The sequence below is a fragment of the Drosophila pseudoobscura genome, chromosome 2 (assembly GCF_009870125.1).
Source record: "Drosophila pseudoobscura strain MV-25-SWS-2005 chromosome 2, UCI_Dpse_MV25, whole genome shotgun sequence".
Taxonomy (NCBI): Eukaryota; Metazoa; Arthropoda; class Insecta; order Diptera; family Drosophilidae; genus Drosophila; species Drosophila pseudoobscura.
This window is the reverse complement of record NC_046679.1, coordinates 7,623,312-7,643,251: the sequence shown is the minus strand read 5'-3', so window position 1 is coordinate 7,643,251 and position 19,940 is coordinate 7,623,312. Positions and strand designations below refer to the sequence as shown.

Below are 19,940 nucleotides of genomic sequence, written 5' to 3'. Positions count from 1 at the left end.
CGCAGCAGATATGGCATATCTATGACTCGGAGTTTCAGCGGAATCTGGGACAGAGTGCCGAGTGGGGCACTGGACCAGTTTATTCAGCATCAAGTAGTGCAACGGATCGGTCGTCATTCAGGATGCACGTTTTGGAGCACCTTTTTGGGCCTATTCGCTGGCACCATCGCTGCTGACATTCTCGATTGTAACTTTATCGATACTGTCAATTTGACAAACAGCTGGAAGTTCCCGAATGGATCCTACAGTTACAGAGGTCTCATCATTCCCCCGACTCTAACGGGGGAGTACGACTACGAGATCCAGTTCGACGGAGCCAGCAGATCGGTGGCCAGCCACACAAGAGGATGTGTGTGCAGGGTGAAGCCCTGCATTCGATTCTGTTGTCCACTGAGTAAAGTGATGCAGTACAACAGGTGCTCGCCACAAAGCCAGAACAAGTACGCCTACAACATGACCCTGGATATAACCCAAGACAATGGAACAGTAACAAGTAAACACGTTTTAGAGGACTTTGTTGTGCAGGAGGATCTACCACTGCCTTGTGACAATCATTTTGCCCTAAACAGACATAAATATACCACAGATCTGTGGACATTATACGAGGTTTGACAGCATATAATTTTTCCATTTCTAATCAAATTAATGGAAGGCATTCCTCTAGAATGGAACGCTCTTGCGACAATGCGACAAGAGATACCTTTCCAAGCAGGACTACTGTCTGCAGCCCCGGAGGTCAAGGGAACAAATAGGCTATAACTACACCATCGTTCCTTACAACTGCTCCATAGATCCGGACAGAACAATGGCTTATGGTAGGGACTAAAATAGAATAGATCGTTTAGTATGGTTTTCTCTGAATATTATTTCCAGTCAAGGCGATATCTGTGATATTTATGGCCATTACCATTGCCGTGTACCTTTGGCTGCCCCAGTTTCAATCCCTCCACGGAAAGTGCTGCAATCTGTACTTTATCTGCCTGACAGCCACCTTCCTGCTGAATGTCTTCAGCATTTTCAACGTATTCGACAGCAAAATGGCATGCTCTATTAATGGTAGCATCATACAATCATCCCACCTGATACATGTTCGATAAACAAACACATTTTGTAACCCAGGTTATGCTGGGTACTTTGCAACGATGGCCACGTTTCTCTGGCTCTCCGTCATATGCTTCGATGCGTGGAGCCGAATCGTTATGCGTCGGTCGCAAGGGCTCCAAGAGGCCAGAAGGAGGAGTTTTCTCAACTATAACCTCATCGTCTGGAGCATTGCTGGAGCACTGACTCTGATCGTATTCTTGGTAGACAGACTTGTACCATATTCCAGCAAACTAGACAAAACTTTAACCTTGGTACCTGCTGTGGGCGTGTTCTCCTGCTGGATCTTAGGTATATGTCTTTTAAGATTTAAACTCTGTCTCTGAATTATGGAAAATCTCTTATATCTTTTAGCTCAAGGTTGGTCGGGAATGCTCTATTTTTATTCTCCGCTGGCGATATTGTTATCCTTCAACCTAACAATTTTCTCTGTGACAACCCGTCACATTTACTTGTTGGACAAGATCAGTTCAAAAAAGTTAAACGGAATCGAACAGAAACAAATGTCGAAGAATCGAGCTAAGTATGTGAATCCAAAATTGTATATTTTGTCATTAGGTATGATTGTATATTACATATTTCATTTATAGATTCAGATCCATTCAAGTTTCCCAAAAGTGAATGAGATCTAATGAGGTTTCTTAACATTTAATGTAAATCGTAAAAGTTTCTTTAAGACATGTATCTTATAGGCCCATTATTTTATATATTTTATTTAGTTACGGCGTGTATCTGCATTTGTTCATCATAATGGGCGGCAGTTGGGTTCTGGAAATCGTGGCATTTATTTGTGAAACTCAGAAGTTCTGCAAGCCCTTGATTGTAGCAGCTGATATTATTAAGTGCAGCCAGGGGATCATAATATTCCTTGTCACATTCTGCAACAGGGACATGATCAGGGCCATCCGTGAGCGGTGAGTGCATTATCTCTGTCACTAATGTATCTTTTAAAGAAACTGAACTACTTCTTTCAGAACCCACGAAAGACGGTTAAGTGGAGTTGAGTCTGCAACATGCAGTCTGACACAGGACTTCCAGCTCAAGCAGGATATGAAATAAATTCCCTATTGTTATGGGAACGTTGAATAAACTTTTAAATTTTTGGAAAATTTCTTTTGTAGTTGTTTTAAAGCTGAGATTTTGGGTACATTGGTTTATCATAGATATCCCGGACTCCAGAAAGAGTCGATGGTTCTGTCTCAGAACGACGAGATTTCGCATAGCAGTTTTGAGCCGTTCCTCGAAGAGCGATTTAAATTTAATTCCATGATGTTCTTGTAAATTACAGTCCGATATCAAATATTTCTCTATACTATGTGCCCAAGCACCCATACATGTGCTTTTGCTGATAAAAGTAACTGCTTGACTCCAAGGAATCATTTTAATATAGCAAGTATATGTGTGATATCATTAAACGGAGCCAAGTCGGATGATTATTACGGATTGAGTCGTTGGACCGACTAGTCGACATAACGGAAAACTAGCATTACAAGTGCCACTCGGAATGAATAGCCGCGTATATAGCCGCACCGTGCTCCTGCTGAGCACCCTAATGGCCATTGGTGTGCGGACTAACGACATCCCCGATTGCGACTTTTTCGATACGGTCAATATAACGAGCGGCTTCAAGGCAGAAAATGGATCTTATAGATACAAGAATCTCACAGTTCCTGCGAGACTCACTGGAGATTACGACTATGTGATCCAGTACGACGGGGATAGGATATCCGTGCCCAAGCACATCCGAGGATGTGTGTGCAAGTTGAGGACCTGCATTCGATTCTGTTGTCCGATGATAAAGCGGATGAAAAGTTTCGGGTGTTCCAAGAAAGAGAACTCACTATCCTACGACATGACGCTGGATATAATGCAAGATGATGGATCGATAGCGAGTAAACATATTTTGACAGAGATGTTTGTGCAGGAAGACCTACCTCTGCCATGTAAGACTCATTATGCACTTGACAGAGAATCGTCCTCTGAAGATCAGTGGACCCTGTTCGAGGTTTGTTAGGGTATATCTCTGCCATTTCTATACAAATAAAACTAATGCACTGTCTAGGATGGAAAACTTTTGCGGCATTACGACAAGAAGAACCTTTCCAAGCAGGAGTATTGCCTGCAGCCGCGAAAGGCGAAGAACATAACATACTACGATTATACCATCGCTCCCTACAGCTGCGTTGTGGAGCCTTCCATGGTCATGGGCTACGGTAAGTTCTCAAAATGAGCCACACAAGAGAGTGTTCAAGAGATCTGGCCGATTCCTTTTTTTCTAGTCAAGTCGGCTTCCATAATATGCATGGTAATTACCATTGCCGTGTACTTTTGGCTGCCCAGATTCCATTCGTTGCATGGAAAGTGCTGCAATCTGTACTTCATCTGCTTGGCAGCCACCTTCCTGCTGAATGTCATCAGTATGTCTGATCTATTTCGCCCTCGTTCATTGTTGTGTCAAATTAATGGTAAGGCCTAGAATATAATTCTGATGACTGGCACTACACGGAACTGGATTACGTTTCCAGGATACGCTGGGTATTTCGCTGTAATGGCCACGTTTCTCTGGCTGTCGGTGATAAGCTTCGACTTGTGGAGACGATTCGCGCTGCGCCGGTTTCACGAGTTTAACAGGAACAGCCGGAGTAGCTTCCTCAACTATAACATCATCGTTTGGAGCACGGCTGCCGTGCTCACTGTGGGGATATTAATGATTGATCTTTTCACCAAGTTCAATTCGGCGAACCCCCGCACACCCGGTGTGGGAGAGTACACATGCTGGATCTATAGTATGTCGATCTATAGTATCTGTTCTTGGAACCAAGCGATGACGCTTTTTTTTCTTTATAGCGGAAGGATGGTCGGCCATGTACTATTTTTATTCGCCGCTCATAATGTTGATACTTCTCAACGGGACGATGTTTGCATTGACAAGCAGATACATTTATGTGGAGAACAAGAAGAATCAGCAGGTGCTTAACCAAAACGAACGTCAACGAAAGTCCACCAACAAAGCCAAGTAAGTGGGCAACCAATCGGTGCCATTACCAATCGTTTCATTGGTTGCAATATTCAATATCTTCAGCTACCGCGTGTATCTGCGTTTGTTCATCATAATGGGCGGCAGTTGGTGTCTGGAGATCATGGCATTTATTTGTTATATGGAGAAGGTTTTTGAGGAATTCACTACAGCCGCTGACCTGATCAACTGCAGTCAGGGCATGATCATATTCCTGGCCACATTCTGCAACTGCGACATACTCCGGTCAATCCATTACCGGTAAGATCTATAAGAGAGAGCAAGAGAATTTGCATTACAAATTGTTTGAATTCTTTCAGCATCCAAAACAGGTACAGTACAGCAACGGACTCTACCGGCAGCAGTCGGAATCCGGATTCAGACAAGTTTGGTAATAGCGAAAGGAATTAATTGGGGCTCTCTTCCATTGATTGGAGATTGTATTACATTTCAGGAAATTGTATTTTTTGGAAATATATTTAGATATTTTGATTAAAGTTGTATATTTTTTATGCACACCCTGCAGAGGAGAAGGGCGGCCGCTAACTAAATTAGTACTGGCATCGTTAGTACCGTAGTTCGTAGAGTTACTAACTAATATTAAAGTAATAGTTGAATTGCAATCTCAAATATCAAAAGTATACAATTATTGTAAGTATAAATGTATGATGAGCAGAGCCTGAGCCAGAGCCCTTGGCCCAAGCCCTCTTTCCTTACGAAATTCCACTAGAACCTAGATCGTAGATTACTTAAATGACTTCAGTCGAAATTAGGACCGTTTGCAAAAGCGTTTCGTTGCACTAAGTAAGATATACAAATATGTAGGTATGTAGGTAACTAAAGACTAAATACAGCACACGTTTTTTGTTGTGTTTAGAACTGAACTAGATGCACGCAACCGTTGCGAGTTGTACGAAAAAAATCTTGGCAGAGAGCAAGTGAATCCGCAGATTCTCAGAGCTGCTCAGAGCGTCCCTTGGGGTGTGCGTTTCAGGTGAAACTCCACCATGTTGTCGAGATCGCAGATATACGATTTTGACTTCTTAATATCAGAGTTGAGCACACGTAGATTGGAGGCATAGTCGGGGAGCTTGTTCAAGCTCTCCGTCATCTCCTTGGCCATCTTCTTGGCCATTTGGGCAAAGGTCAGGCGCGACTTGCACAGACGCTTCAGTGGATTGAAGAGCTCGTGCATTTCCCGAAGTTCGCCGTAGTCCAGGACCTGCCACTGGCCGCTCTCCATGTTCCAGGTGAACAGTATGCGACACTCGTACTGGCGATTGTGGAACATACAGTCTATGCGGCCGGTGCAGTGCAGGCAGTTCGTCAGCGGAGCGTAGGGCTGATCTCGTGCCGAGAACTGGGCCATGAGCAGGCAGCTGACCGTCTGGCTCAGGGGGCAGACGCTAATCACCTCGTAGGCCCAGTCGTAGAACACATTGTAGATCTTGTGGTGCTTCTGGCACAGCAAACTAATCACATAGTACGTGAAGGTCTCCAGATCGAACGAGTGTTGGGTGATTACCACACTGCTGCAGCGCAGGCGCTGATAGGAGGCGTGCGAAATCATTTGCATTTCCGAATAGCACGAGCCGTGTACTTCCATGGGCAGCGATGTGTGATATCCCGGCGATATGCAGTCATCTAAACGATACCGAGACAATGTTTTTCTTATCGTTTACATTTCTTTATTCCTTCTTACCCTCCTCGCTGGTGATAACTGAAGTGGCATCGTCCTCTTCCACATAGCGGCGTCTCAGCTTCTTGGTGCATACCGGCTTCTCTGGCATTACTCCGCCCTGCACAGGCATCTCCACAATGCGGGGTTCATCGCGTCGGGGCGATAGAAAGGACAGGCCTGCATTGGGCGACATAGAGCCGCCAATCTCGAAACGCTTGGCCATGGACACCTGTAGCGGAGAGAGCGCCCCCAAGGGTCCCACAGGCTTGTAGCTGAGCATCTGCTGTGTGGCCTGCGAGAGCGGCGGCGACTTCTGGTTGTAGATTTGAGCTGCGACAGCAGCCGCAGCCGAATTAGCTGCGCGGCTGGGCGAGAGATACCTTTCCAAGCAGGACTACTGTCTGCAGCCCCGGAGGTCAAGGGAACAAATAGGCTATAACTACACCATCGTTCCTTACAACTGCTCCATAGATCCGGACAGAACAATGGCTTATGGTAGGGACTAAAATAGAATAGATCGTTTAGTATGGTTTTCTCTGAATATTATTTCCAGTCAAGGCGATATCTGTGATATTTATGGCCATTACCATTGCCGTGTACCTTTGGCTGCCCCAGTTTCAATCCCTCCACGGAAAGTGCTGCAATCTGTACTTTATCTGCCTGACAGCCACCTTCCTGCTGAATGTCTTCAGCATTTTCAACGTATTCGACAGCAAAATGGCATGCTCTATTAATGGTAGCATCATACAATCATCCCACCTGATACATGTTCGATAAACAAACACATTTTGTAACCCAGGTTATGCTGGGTACTTTGCAACGATGGCCACGTTTCTCTGGCTCTCCGTCATATGCTTCGATGCGTGGAGCCGAATCGTTATGCGTCGGTCGCAAGGGCTCCAAGAGGCCAGAAGGAGGAGTTTTCTCAACTATAACCTCATCGTCTGGAGCATTGCTGGAGCACTGACTCTGATCGTATTCTTGGTAGACAGACTTGTACCATATTCCAGCAAACTAGACAAAACTTTAACCTTGGTACCTGCTGTGGGCGTGTTCTCCTGCTGGATCTTAGGTATATGTCTTTTAAGATTTAAACTCTGTCTCTGAATTATGGAAAATCTCTTATATCTTTTAGCTCAAGGTTGGTCGGGAATGCTCTATTTTTATTCTCCGCTGGCGATATTGTTATCCTTCAACCTAACAATTTTCTCTGTGACAACCCGTCACATTTACTTGTTGGACAAGATCAGTTCAAAAAAGTTAAACGGAATCGAACAGAAACAAATGTCGAAGAATCGAGCTAAGTATGTGAATCCAAAATTGTATATTTTGTCATTAGGTATGATTGTATATTACATATTTCATTTATAGATTCAGATCCATTCAAGTTTCCCAAAAGTGAATGAGATCTAATGAGGTTTCTTAACATTTAATGTAAATCGTAAAAGTTTCTTTAAGACATGTATCTTATAGGCCCATTATTTTATATATTTTATTTAGTTACGGCGTGTATCTGCATTTGTTCATCATAATGGGCGGCAGTTGGGTTCTGGAAATCGTGGCATTTATTTGTGAAACTCAGAAGTTCTGCAAGCCCTTGATTGTAGCAGCTGATATTATTAAGTGCAGCCAGGGGATCATAATATTCCTTGTCACATTCTGCAACAGGGACATGATCAGGGCCATCCGTGAGCGGTGAGTGCATTATCTCTGTCACTAATGTATCTTTTAAAGAAACTGAACTACTTCTTTCAGAACCCACGAAAGACGGTTAAGTGGAGTTGAGTCTGCAACATGCAGTCTGACACAGGACTTCCAGCTCAAGCAGGATATGAAATAAATTCCCTATTGTTATGGGAACGTTGAATAAACTTTTAAATTTTTGGAAAATTTCTTTTGTAGTTGTTTTAAAGCTGAGATTTTGGGTACATTGGTTTATCATAGATATCCCGGACTCCAGAAAGAGTCGATGGTTCTGTCTCAGAACGACGAGATTTCGCATAGCAGTTTTGAGCCGTTCCTCGAAGAGCGATTTAAATTTAATTCCATGATGTTCTTGTAAATTACAGTCCGATATCAAATATTTCTCTATACTATGTGCCCAAGCACCCATACATGTGCTTTTGCTGATAAAAGTAACTGCTTGACTCCAAGGAATCATTTTAATATAGCAAGTATATGTGTGATATCATTAAACGGAGCCAAGTCGGATGATTATTACGGATTGAGTCGTTGGACCGACTAGTCGACATAACGGAAAACTAGCATTACAAGTGCCACTCGGAATGAATAGCCGCGTATATAGCCGCACCGTGCTCCTGCTGAGCACCCTAATGGCCATTGGTGTGCGGACTAACGACATCCCCGATTGCGACTTTTTCGATACGGTCAATATAACGAGCGGCTTCAAGGCAGAAAATGGATCTTATAGATACAAGAATCTCACAGTTCCTGCGAGACTCACTGGAGATTACGACTATGTGATCCAGTACGACGGGGATAGGATATCCGTGCCCAAGCACATCCGAGGATGTGTGTGCAAGTTGAGGACCTGCATTCGATTCTGTTGTCCGATGATAAAGCGGATGAAAAGTTTCGGGTGTTCCAAGAAAGAGAACTCACTATCCTACGACATGACGCTGGATATAATGCAAGATGATGGATCGATAGCGAGTAAACATATTTTGACAGAGATGTTTGTGCAGGAAGACCTACCTCTGCCATGTAAGACTCATTATGCACTTGACAGAGAATCGTCCTCTGAAGATCAGTGGACCCTGTTCGAGGTTTGTTAGGGTATATCTCTGCCATTTCTATACAAATAAAACTAATGCACTGTCTAGGATGGAAAACTTTTGCGGCATTACGACAAGAAGAACCTTTCCAAGCAGGAGTATTGCCTGCAGCCGCGAAAGGCGAAGAACATAACATACTACGATTATACCATCGCTCCCTACAGCTGCGTTGTGGAGCCTTCCATGGTCATGGGCTACGGTAAGTTCTCAAAATGAGCCACACAAGAGAGTGTTCAAGAGATCTGGCCGATTCCTTTTTTTCTAGTCAAGTCGGCTTCCATAATATGCATGGTAATTACCATTGCCGTGTACTTTTGGCTGCCCAGATTCCATTCGTTGCATGGAAAGTGCTGCAATCTGTACTTCATCTGCTTGGCAGCCACCTTCCTGCTGAATGTCATCAGTATGTCTGATCTATTTCGCCCTCGTTCATTGTTGTGTCAAATTAATGGTAAGGCCTAGAATATAATTCTGATGACTGGCACTACACGGAACTGGATTACGTTTCCAGGATACGCTGGGTATTTCGCTGTAATGGCCACGTTTCTCTGGCTGTCGGTGATAAGCTTCGACTTGTGGAGACGATTCGCGCTGCGCCGGTTTCACGAGTTTAACAGGAACAGCCGGAGTAGCTTCCTCAACTATAACATCATCGTTTGGAGCACGGCTGCCGTGCTCACTGTGGGGATATTAATGATTGATCTTTTCACCAAGTTCAATTCGGCGAACCCCCGCACACCCGGTGTGGGAGAGTACACATGCTGGATCTATAGTATGTCGATCTATAGTATCTGTTCTTGGAACCAAGCGATGACGCTTTTTTTTCTTTATAGCGGAAGGATGGTCGGCCATGTACTATTTTTATTCGCCGCTCATAATGTTGATACTTCTCAACGGGACGATGTTTGCATTGACAAGCAGATACATTTATGTGGAGAACAAGAAGAATCAGCAGGTGCTTAACCAAAACGAACGTCAACGAAAGTCCACCAACAAAGCCAAGTAAGTGGGCAACCAATCGGTGCCATTACCAATCGTTTCATTGGTTGCAATATTCAATATCTTCAGCTACCGCGTGTATCTGCGTTTGTTCATCATAATGGGCGGCAGTTGGTGTCTGGAGATCATGGCATTTATTTGTTATATGGAGAAGGTTTTTGAGGAATTCACTACAGCCGCTGACCTGATCAACTGCAGTCAGGGCATGATCATATTCCTGGCCACATTCTGCAACTGCGACATACTCCGGTCAATCCATTACCGGTAAGATCTATAAGAGAGAGCAAGAGAATTTGCATTACAAATTGTTTGAATTCTTTCAGCATCCAAAACAGGTACAGTACAGCAACGGACTCTACCGGCAGCAGTCGGAATCCGGATTCAGACAAGTTTGGTAATAGCGAAAGGAATTAATTGGGGCTCTCTTCCATTGATTGGAGATTGTATTACATTTCAGGAAATTGTATTTTTTGGAAATATATTTAGATATTTTGATTAAAGTTGTATATTTTTTATGCACACCCTGCAGAGGAGAAGGGCGGCCGCTAACTAAATTAGTACTGGCATCGTTAGTACCGTAGTTCGTAGAGTTACTAACTAATATTAAAGTAATAGTTGAATTGCAATCTCAAATATCAAAAGTATACAATTATTGTAAGTATAAATGTATGATGAGCAGAGCCTGAGCCAGAGCCCTTGGCCCAAGCCCTCTTTCCTTACGAAATTCCACTAGAACCTAGATCGTAGATTACTTAAATGACTTCAGTCGAAATTAGGACCGTTTGCAAAAGCGTTTCGTTGCACTAAGTAAGATATACAAATATGTAGGTATGTAGGTAACTAAAGACTAAATACAGCACACGTTTTTTGTTGTGTTTAGAACTGAACTAGATGCACGCAACCGTTGCGAGTTGTACGAAAAAAATCTTGGCAGAGAGCAAGTGAATCCGCAGATTCTCAGAGCTGCTCAGAGCGTCCCTTGGGGTGTGCGTTTCAGGTGAAACTCCACCATGTTGTCGAGATCGCAGATATACGATTTTGACTTCTTAATATCAGAGTTGAGCACACGTAGATTGGAGGCATAGTCGGGGAGCTTGTTCAAGCTCTCCGTCATCTCCTTGGCCATCTTCTTGGCCATTTGGGCAAAGGTCAGGCGCGACTTGCACAGACGCTTCAGTGGATTGAAGAGCTCGTGCATTTCCCGAAGTTCGCCGTAGTCCAGGACCTGCCACTGGCCGCTCTCCATGTTCCAGGTGAACAGTATGCGACACTCGTACTGGCGATTGTGGAACATACAGTCTATGCGGCCGGTGCAGTGCAGGCAGTTCGTCAGCGGAGCGTAGGGCTGATCTCGTGCCGAGAACTGGGCCATGAGCAGGCAGCTGACCGTCTGGCTCAGGGGGCAGACGCTAATCACCTCGTAGGCCCAGTCGTAGAACACATTGTAGATCTTGTGGTGCTTCTGGCACAGCAAACTAATCACATAGTACGTGAAGGTCTCCAGATCGAACGAGTGTTGGGTGATTACCACACTGCTGCAGCGCAGGCGCTGATAGGAGGCGTGCGAAATCATTTGCATTTCCGAATAGCACGAGCCGTGTACTTCCATGGGCAGCGATGTGTGATATCCCGGCGATATGCAGTCATCTAAACGATACCGAGACAATGTTTTTCTTATCGTTTACATTTCTTTATTCCTTCTTACCCTCCTCGCTGGTGATAACTGAAGTGGCATCGTCCTCTTCCACATAGCGGCGTCTCAGCTTCTTGGTGCATACCGGCTTCTCTGGCATTACTCCGCCCTGCACAGGCATCTCCACAATGCGGGGTTCATCGCGTCGGGGCGATAGAAAGGACAGGCCTGCATTGGGCGACATAGAGCCGCCAATCTCGAAACGCTTGGCCATGGACACCTGTAGCGGAGAGAGCGCCCCCAAGGGTCCCACAGGCTTGTAGCTGAGCATCTGCTGTGTGGCCTGCGAGAGCGGCGGCGACTTCTGGTTGTAGATTTGAGCTGCGACAGCAGCCGCAGCCGAATTAGCTGCGCGGCTGGGCGAGCGCATTAGGTTCGAGCTGGATGGCGGCGATCGAAAGCCCAGATGCGGTGGTGTTTGTGACGGATGTGGCGAAGAGGACGGTGAGGCGCATGGCGAGTTATGAAAGAAGTGCGCCGTGGGCGAGAAGCGATGAAAACTGCGGGCCGTAGAGCTGCCGGCGGAGGAACTAAAATTTGGTGCCGAGGCGCGACCAGCCGAGCGCACTTTGGTGAATGGTATGATATTCTCCACGTTGTCCTCGGAAAACTCGTACTTCTTGTCGGCTAGTCGACGCTTACGAAATGTGGAAATCTTCTCGTACTTCTCATTATCCTCGGAAAACTCATAGGCGTTCGATTTGTCCGTCATGGAAGTGGAACTAGGAGTACTCTAAATGGAGGAGAGCCACAACACTGTCAGAATAAATACATTAGAGTATGTGCAAAGAAATTACCTGCACATCTATGGTGGTGATGCCGTTGCGATAGGACTTGGTCACTATCCGCTGATTACGTTTGCGCGATTGACCCGACTCTCCGTTGACTGTGCTTTGCTTGGCTACAGGCAACGTGGTCTCCGGCAGCGTCATGCTGGACCCCATTGCAGCGCTACAGTTGGGTGTGAAAACGTGCTTCTCATAGGATCGTGGCGAGCAGCAAATGCTGTTGACCGGCACCTCATTGTTGTTGTTATTATTATTATTATGATTACTGGACTGGCCCGTGCGCTGAGTCTGCTCCGTTTCGATATCACTAAAGTCGGCTATGATGCGTGCCACCACACTCTGCTCATTGCCCGACTCAGCCTCCGAGCCGGAGCCTGTAAAGACTACGGAGGCGCGATCCTCCTCGCTGGGCCCCAAAGTGCGTGGCAGGAGGAAGCACTGCGACTGTGGCTGCTGGGGATAGGGCAGGACGAGGCTTTGCTGAGTTAAGTAGCTGCTAGTGGACACGGCCGGCGTGTCAACATCGATGCGGAGCATGTGCATAAATCCATTGGAAATTATCAGAATGCGCTCGGGGCAAAGCAGATTGATTTTTGGCTGGAATCCGGGATCCGTTTCAGTCGAAGAATACTTGGTATGCACAGTCAAATGGCAATTCAGGCAGTGCGCGTTGTAGAAGGAATCTGTAGAAGAAGTGTACAAATTATGGGGGCACTCTAATCGGTATTCAAGTGATGATTGATTGACTGCACATACATGGACCGTCATCGTTAAGTTTTTTGCACTCCAAACAACCAAGCTTAGGAACTTTAACATATGTGATGTAGCTATCTTCGCTCTCCTCCGTGGCAGCGCCATGCACAACCAAGATTTGCTTCCCAGCATTCTTCCACTGAGTCATGCTGACAGTCTTAATGTTGTCCACCACATGATCATCAAAGAGGCGTCGCGTAAAGAAGTAGCGCAGCTTTTTGTACGGCTGGAAGATCCAGAAGTAAAGACTGCAAAAAGAGGGGTTTTTATTTCAGCAACTTATGGGATGCGTCGTTGGACAGCTGGAAGGCGACACTCACGTGTACTTGTAGCCCATGTTGAAGGAGTAGTGATTAAGTCCTTCGTTACAGGTGACCCGATGGCTGAGCATGTACTGGCCGCAGGCAGTCAATCCCATGAATATGTGTCTGAAAGTATTGGGCTACATAAGGGACGGAGCGACATGTAATGATGTGGACTGCTTACCCCTCCATGACACTGCTGGCTATTACGTCCTTGAGATACAATTTTAATCTATTTGGCACCCGGTCATATGGAAGTTGCTGCTTTTGGCCAGCACGTGATGTGCCCGAGAAGAATCCAGAGCGCTGCAGATATGGATGTAAGTGTGTTTAGCGACAAATCGGTGGGATTTCGGTGGTTTGTCCAATGTGCACTCACCTCCCTGTCGTACAGCATTTGGCCCAGGTTTCGGGTTCGCGTGTTGAGCGCTGGCGAGGGGGTCGGCTCCTCTGAAGTCTCGTCCGAACTGTCCACTGTGGACATATCATCGTCATCTGAAGATACACCGGACAATGACTCGACATAATTTTGATAATCAGTCTCCATTGCCTCCCCAAACTCAAAAAATCAGACTTAATTTATTCTTCCTTCCGTCTAGAAAAACTGACGGAAAACGGCACCGCTTCAAGGCCCGTGTTGCGAAAACTTTGAGTGCTCCAGGCCCTAACGCCTCACAAAACAAAGCAAGTCACGACTCTGGCACATTTCATCTCATTCGATGCTCTCGTTCCGCAGCCTTTTGTTATTAATAAATAAAATTAAAAAACTTGTGATGACCGATAAAATATACCGTCAGACCCTCAGAAATATACCGAAACATACCGTCTCGTTTAAAAAATATACCGTAAATATACTGACGAATTCAAGGTCTATTTTACATATTCCTCGTTTTTGATCTTCCGTAGAATATTACTAGCTAGATACAACTTTTAGCCATGCCCACATAATTTTATCCAATTAGTAAATCAATTTTCTATTTGACTGGCTTACCTTAAATAATTGCTTTTATTGCATTATGCGTAAAAAAAGGTTTTAGCGAAATAGTTCAAACAAAAAAAGGATTTAGCGAAATAGGTCACACAAAAAAACGAAAGAGGATAGTCGCTCATATTCCTCTTTTTGATATTCTGTTGAGTATTACTAGCTACATAGAACATTTAGCCATGCCCACATAGTTTTATCCCATTTATGAATCAATTTTCTACAAGATTAACTACTTTTAAGTACTCCCGGTCAAAATATGGTCGATATAGCCTTAAATAAGCTAGTAGAAGTATAATTACCTATTCCTTCAAAAAGTTTTTGTTTTTTAAAATCATAGAACACCCCAGAACTGACCCAAAATTTGAATGATCTAGAAGCTGGCAACGTGACTGAATGTTCATTGACCCCATCGCGAATGGGGGTCAACATGTTTGCGGAAGCCGCTCGTGGGGCAGAACCCGGCTTGGGTTCAGTGCGCCGTCCAAAACTGGACAAAGTGCAGCACAAACAGATAGAAAACTTCGTAAATTCATATAAATTCTGCATAAAAATGTCGAGCACGCCAGAAAATGAATTGCAGCGCTCAGCGGATTTTGGCAATAACCAAAACTGATCGGCATCGGCCGGCACAGGAAACCTGATGCGGTGGCAGCGGCCATTGAACGGCACGGTGCTTATAAGAGCTGGATGACCACTTCTCAGGTTTTAGTTCTAAGCCATACGTTCTTTGATTTGTGGCGGTGATGTGGTGACGGTGTGTTCCTTGGTAGCGAGAGATCGAACTGAACTCAACTTCCCGCAAGGAAGTGTTTCCTTTCGCTTCGTTTCGGAAGTAATACAATTGTCGCGTTGTCCTGAATTTATATCGAGTTATCTAAGGAAATAGTAGCCGTGATTTAACATACAAATCCTTTACATATCACAGTTGCTGTTTCTTTTAGATAGCTCTTTTGTAAGCAGCCTAGATCGGGGGCGATTCGAGTGAGTGAATCCTTTTCCGGTTCTGTGATGGTGCGTGCGAAACGTGTGCCTCTTTTGGTTTCAATTTATGGGATGCACCAAGTTCAGTTTTGTCACATTTCGAGCATCACTGGGCTTTGTTTATCTCATAAGAGCGAAATTGATTCAACTGTTTCGGGTACTCAAATCCATAGTATGATATCCGTCTTCGTACAATGCAGACGGTTATCAGGGAACTCAATGGAAGCTGCTGAATCGCTCTTCATAAGTATGCAACGTTATCCGATATATTAATAGTATATCTTTTCTCTTTGGATCATACAAGAACGTTTTTAGGTACTCTTCGGAATCTGCAATGCCAGAGCTTAATTGGATACCAAATGTAGGCTTAATTTATTATATTCTGATTAGTTTGACCAGGCAGGGACCACCACAAATTATAGACTTAGGGGACTACTACAGATTACAGCGTAAAAATGCAATTGGAATATAAAAAAATAAACACAAATGAAAAGAGGACGCTTAGGAGAGCATCTTGCGGATCATGTAGTTGAGGATGCCGCCGTTCCTATAATATGTGATGTCAACCTCAGTGTCGAAACGCAGAATGGTCTCAAACACATTGCCGTCAGCCTTAGAGAAGGGATATTAACGTTAATATATAACAATAGAAAAGGTACGTCAAACAGGTTGTAACTTACCTCCACTTGGACCTTTTGACCAGGCTTCAAGCCACTCTCGGGCAGAGCAATGTTGTAGAGCTCGCGGCCATTCAAGTTCAGAGTTTCGGCGTTTTGGCCAGGCAAGAACTGCAGGGGAATAATGCCCATTCCTACCAAATTGGAGCGATGGATGCGCTCGTACGATTCCGCAATGACGGCCTTAACGCCCAGCAGGAACGGACCCTTGGCGGCCCAGTCGCGAGAGCTGCCACTGCCATAGTCCTTGCCCACGACCAGCACCAATGGAGTGCCCTCCTCGCGATAACGCTCGGCGGCATCGAAGATGTCCAGCTCCTCCTGGCTGGGGATATGCACGGTGCGTGGCCCGGTCTTGGTCACCAGTTTGTTGACCAGACGAATGTTGGCGAAGGTTCCGCGGGACATGATGGCATCGTTGCCACGTCGCGAGCCATACGAGTTGAAGTCACGGGGTGTGATGCTGCGATCGGACAGGAATCGAGCGGCCGGCGAATTCCTGGCAATGGAGCCAGCGGGCGAGATGTGATCCGTGGTCACAGAGTCGCCCAGGAAGAGCAGACAGCGCGCCTTCTGGATGCTCTGTTGCTTGGGCAAGTCGCGGGTCATGCCCTCGAAGAAGGGTGGCCGCTTGATGTAGGTGGAATCATCGCTCCACGAGAACAGTTTGCCATCGGACACTTGAAGGGTCTGCCAGTCCTGAGATCCCAGCTCAATCTTGCCTGGAGATTACAAAAGTTTGTAAATTGAATATTGAGTAAATAATTATTGCATATTAGTAATATGTACTTACTGTAGACCTCCTGGAACATGGCCGGGATGACGTGCTTGTTCTCGACCTCCTGGATTTCAGTACGCGTCGGCCAGATGTCACGCAGGAACACGTTCTTGCCATTGGCATCCACGCCCAGCGGCTCCTTCTCGAAGTCAATGTCCACGCGGCCAGCAATGGCGTAGGCGATCACCAGCAGGGGACTGGCCAGGTAGTTGGCCCTGGTGTTGGGATGGATGCGACCCTCGAAGTTGCGGTTGCCCGACAGGACGCCAGCGCAGACGAGGCTGTTCTTCTCGATGGTGTTCATCACATTCTCGTCCAGGGGTCCCGAGTTACCAATGCAGGTCATGCAGCCATAGCCGACAATGTCGAAGCCGAGCTTCTCCAGATACGGAATGACGCCCGACTCCTTCAGGTAATAGGTAACCACGCCAGATCCCGGCGAGAGAGATGTCTTGATGTAGGGCAAGATGGAGAGGCCCTTCTCCACGGCATTCTTGGCCAACAGACCAGCTCCCAGCATCACCGAGGGGTTTGAGGTGTTTGTGCACGATGTTATGGCTGCAATGACCACGGATCCGTGCTGGAGCTTGTAGGTCTTGCCATCATCCCACTGGAACTCGCCAAAGGCAGCCCGGGCCTCTGGTGCGATGGCAAAGCCCTTGAATCCAACCTTGGGAAATACATTACATTAAGAAACTGATTCAACCTGGAAAATAATCACACTTACTGGGCTGGACAGGCACGACTTGAAGTCCTGCGGCATGTCGGATACAGAAACGCGATCGTGCGGGCGCTTAGGGCCCGACACCGATGTAACCACAGTCGAAAGATCCAAGGTGATGCTCTGAAAAGAAGATTAAAATGTAGATTAATTGATAAGTTCAATGATATTTGTGTAGTTTCTACTAACCTGAGTGAACTTGGGATCTTGGGACTCGTCGGCGTAGTTGCGCAGCTGCTGGGTGGCCTTCAGATACTCCCGAATGATGTCGATCTTCTTCTCCGATCGATCTGTAATTTATAGGGAAACATAAGCTAAAATGCAACGATATAGGAATCCTTTTTACGTACTTGTTTGCTTCATGTAGCCCAAGGTATTTTCATCGATGGGGAAGTAGCCAACGGTGGCTCCATACTCGGGACACATGTTGCTGATGGTGGCGCGATCGGCAATGCTCAGCTCGGCAACGCCGGGGCCGTAGAACTCCACGAACTTTCCCACCACACCCAGCTGACGCAGATGCTTGGTGATGGTCAGCACCAAGTCGGTAGAGGTTACCAGGGGGCTCAGTTTGCCGACCAGCTTGTAGCCAATGACCTCCGGCAGCAGCATGGAGATCGACTGTCCCAACATCACGGCCTCCGCCTCAATGCCACCCACACCCCAGCCGAGGACGCCCAGGCCATTGATCATGGTCGTGTGGGAGTCGGTGCCGACCACGCTGTCGGGATAGAGAATCTTCGAGCCATCGGCAGCATCGTTCTCAAAGACGACGCGGGCCAAGTACTCCAAGTTCACTTGATGGACAATGCCAGAGCCGGGCGGCACGATCAGCATGTTGTTGAATGCCTTGGCACCCCACTTCAAGAAGGTAAAGCGCTCCTTGTTGCGCTCAAACTCCAGGGTCTGGTTCTTGGCGAGGGCGTCGGGAACACGAGCAAAGTCCACCTGAACGGAATGGTCGATAACCAAGTCGGCGGGGCAGATGGGATTGATTTTCTCGGGATTGCCGCCCAGGTCCAGGACAGCGTCACGCATGGCAGCAAAGTCCACCACAGCGGGGACACCGGTGAAGTCCTAGACAAATTTGACCATTATAAATGAATATTCTTGGCAGTATTACGGAGGATCTCACCTGGAGAATCACGCGAGCTGGCTTGAAGGACACCTCCACATCATTGGAGCCCTGCTTGAGAGCCGGGGACCAGCCCAAGATGCTCTGGACATCCTTCTCGAGGATGTGGAAGTTGTCGCAGTTACGTACCGCCGACTCTAGCAGCACACGTATGGAGTAGGGCAGATTATCTGTAATCGGAAACCAAAACGCAGAGGGTCAATCACTACTGTACACCCAGAACTACACTGTCATCACACCTCCAATAAAAGGTGCGGTCTGGAGATAGCGTATCAGTGCTATCAGAGGCCATAGTGGTCCTCAAACGATTGCTTTTACATCGCACTCGCACTCCATGGAACTGATAGGAGCAAAAGTTTCCAGAGATGTGTTACCTCATCCAGCCACGCGCTGTCTCAACAAAAACATGCCACTGCTCTAAAGATGTCTCCTAAGCTTGGGACCACGACCTCGGAGTCACCTCACAACATCAGATTGGCTGGATTTCCTTCCCCATGGCTGATAAGTGGGCACGGCACGTACATAATACAAAAGCTCGAGTGGCGCACGATTCGTTATCACCGCTTGCCGGTAGCATAGGAAACGGCGGCCGTGGGTTTGTCTGCTTTTGAATAGACGAGCCCCATTAGACGCAAATCACCGTTGATAAACTTTCGCTTTTCGCTCGCTCCTCCCCGCCTCAAAAGCTGACATAATGCCTTCGCAATGGCTACCGGAGCACCTCCAAATTGACTCTACTTCGACTTGCAAATTAATGTGGTGCGCACCAGCGCCACCAAGATGGGATTTGATGGTGTGCGTGAGACTGTGTGAGGGGTCAAACTTCACATTCAACAGGTGTCCGAAGTAGGACACAGACAGACAAATGAATGGAGACTACCACTGTTCCCCCACCCTAGATCTAGCTCTGCCTACTTTTTAAGCTCGAGAGAACCGCTCTCCATCACGTAAACAGCCCCGCCCATGCCCACTTGAGCCTTGATTGGATCAAAGTCAAACTACTTACCATATTTACTGTCGATGGAGACCAAGTCGAAGTACTTGTAGGTGGTGCCGGCTTGGGAGAACGACTTCTCAAACTGAGCAAAGGGATTGGCGCCTGCTGCAGAAGAGGAGTTATATAAGCATCAGATCCAGGACGACCTCCATGAGGACTCTTTGCGGGTAGCAACACTTACCAGACATTTTAGTGGAGATACTTTCACCGACGTTTACTTTCTGAATGGACAAAATCTGGTTGGGGCTGGTGTTGGGGCTAGTTGGGGCTTCAACTATCGGCCGTTGGCAATCGATTTACATTACTCTACCTATCGATGTTCTACAGATGGATTCTGATTGGGCTAACCAGATATCTTATCAAGCCAAATGACGGCTTGCATATAAATATATATATTTCGTTCGCACTTCAGCGAGCTTTTTACATACGTTTTATATATTCCGGGCTGTCTTAACTTAACCTGAAACGACCATTAGTGGGCTAATTTCATGGCGCCAACTACCGATATCACCGGTATCCATCCGGTATCCACCATCTA

At 46.4% G+C, this 19,940-nt stretch overlaps 8 protein-coding genes across 9 annotated transcripts; 5 read left to right on the top strand and 3 right to left on the bottom strand.

The window, feature by feature from the left end:
- Positions 1-21: 21 nt before the first annotated feature.
- Positions 22-1,208, top strand: LOC117183222 (probable G-protein coupled receptor Mth-like 11). The gene is made up of 3 exons (XM_033377226.1): positions 22-606; positions 665-815; positions 874-1,208. The coding sequence occupies exons 1-3, from the start codon at positions 22-24 to the stop codon at positions 1,095-1,097; spliced, it is 960 nt and encodes a 319-aa protein (XP_033233117.1). The 3' UTR covers positions 1,098-1,208.
- Positions 1,209-1,769: 561 nt separating this feature from the next.
- LOC117183323 (probable G-protein coupled receptor Mth-like 11) lies at positions 1,770-2,210 on the top strand. Its single transcript, XM_033376848.1, has 2 exons — positions 1,770-2,015; positions 2,076-2,210. Exons 1-2 carry the CDS (start codon positions 1,852-1,854, stop codon positions 2,158-2,160), a joined length of 249 nt encoding a protein of 82 aa, XP_033232739.1. The 5' UTR covers positions 1,770-1,851; the 3' UTR covers positions 2,161-2,210.
- Positions 2,211-2,633: 423 nt separating this feature from the next.
- On the top strand, positions 2,634-4,614 carry mthl11 (methuselah-like 11). The gene is made up of 7 exons (XM_001358157.5): positions 2,634-3,106; positions 3,164-3,314; positions 3,381-3,566; positions 3,627-3,887; positions 3,949-4,117; positions 4,184-4,378; positions 4,438-4,614. The coding sequence occupies exons 1-7, from the start codon at positions 2,654-2,656 to the stop codon at positions 4,526-4,528; spliced, it is 1,506 nt and encodes a 501-aa protein (XP_001358194.5). The 5' UTR covers positions 2,634-2,653; the 3' UTR covers positions 4,529-4,614.
- Positions 4,610-6,169, bottom strand: LOC117185660 (uncharacterized). Its single transcript, XM_033385922.1, has 2 exons — positions 5,820-6,169; positions 4,610-5,761 (listed from the first exon to the last, which is right to left on the bottom strand). The coding sequence occupies exons 1-2, from the start codon at positions 6,076-6,078 to the stop codon at positions 5,082-5,084; spliced, it is 939 nt and encodes a 312-aa protein (XP_033241813.1). The 5' UTR covers positions 6,079-6,169; the 3' UTR covers positions 4,610-5,081.
- Positions 6,170-6,199: 30 nt separating this feature from the next.
- Positions 6,200-7,688, top strand: LOC6897003 (probable G-protein coupled receptor Mth-like 11). The gene is made up of 6 exons (XM_033385923.1): positions 6,200-6,293; positions 6,352-6,534; positions 6,598-6,870; positions 6,934-7,102; positions 7,299-7,493; positions 7,554-7,688. Exons 1-6 carry the CDS (start codon positions 6,284-6,286, stop codon positions 7,636-7,638), a joined length of 915 nt encoding a protein of 304 aa, XP_033241814.1. The 5' UTR covers positions 6,200-6,283; the 3' UTR covers positions 7,639-7,688.
- A 423-nt stretch (positions 7,689-8,111) lies between these two features.
- On the top strand, positions 8,112-10,092 carry LOC117183192 (probable G-protein coupled receptor Mth-like 11). Its single transcript, XM_033384563.1, has 7 exons — positions 8,112-8,584; positions 8,642-8,792; positions 8,859-9,044; positions 9,105-9,365; positions 9,427-9,595; positions 9,662-9,856; positions 9,916-10,092. Exons 1-7 carry the CDS (start codon positions 8,132-8,134, stop codon positions 10,004-10,006), a joined length of 1,506 nt encoding a protein of 501 aa, XP_033240454.1. The 5' UTR covers positions 8,112-8,131; the 3' UTR covers positions 10,007-10,092.
- Positions 10,093-10,385: 293 nt separating this feature from the next.
- Positions 10,386-13,939, bottom strand: LOC4801023 (uncharacterized). Its single transcript, XM_001358156.4, has 7 exons — positions 13,508-13,939; positions 13,313-13,434; positions 13,147-13,254; positions 12,830-13,074; positions 12,083-12,756; positions 11,298-12,018; positions 10,386-11,239 (listed from the first exon to the last, which is right to left on the bottom strand). The coding sequence occupies exons 1-7, from the start codon at positions 13,673-13,675 to the stop codon at positions 10,560-10,562; spliced, it is 2,718 nt and encodes a 905-aa protein (XP_001358193.2). The 5' UTR covers positions 13,676-13,939; the 3' UTR covers positions 10,386-10,559.
- A 1,499-nt stretch (positions 13,940-15,438) lies between these two features.
- Positions 15,439-19,704, bottom strand: Irp-1B (Iron regulatory protein 1B). 2 transcript variants are annotated; one of them, XM_015183215.2, is made up of 9 exons: positions 19,584-19,704; positions 19,412-19,507; positions 18,406-18,575; positions 17,621-18,347; positions 17,460-17,560; positions 17,277-17,393; positions 16,565-17,219; positions 15,775-16,493; positions 15,439-15,706 (listed from the first exon to the last, which is right to left on the bottom strand). In XM_015183215.2, exons 1-9 carry the CDS (start codon positions 19,588-19,590, stop codon positions 15,596-15,598), a joined length of 2,703 nt encoding a protein of 900 aa, XP_015038701.2. In that variant the 5' UTR covers positions 19,591-19,704; the 3' UTR covers positions 15,439-15,595. The 2 variants fall into 2 exon arrangements, with proteins under 2 accessions (XP_015038701.2, XP_001358192.4); XM_001358155.5 differs by having other exon boundaries at positions 19,412-19,504; positions 19,584-19,677.
- Positions 19,705-19,940: the final 236 nt, after the last annotated feature.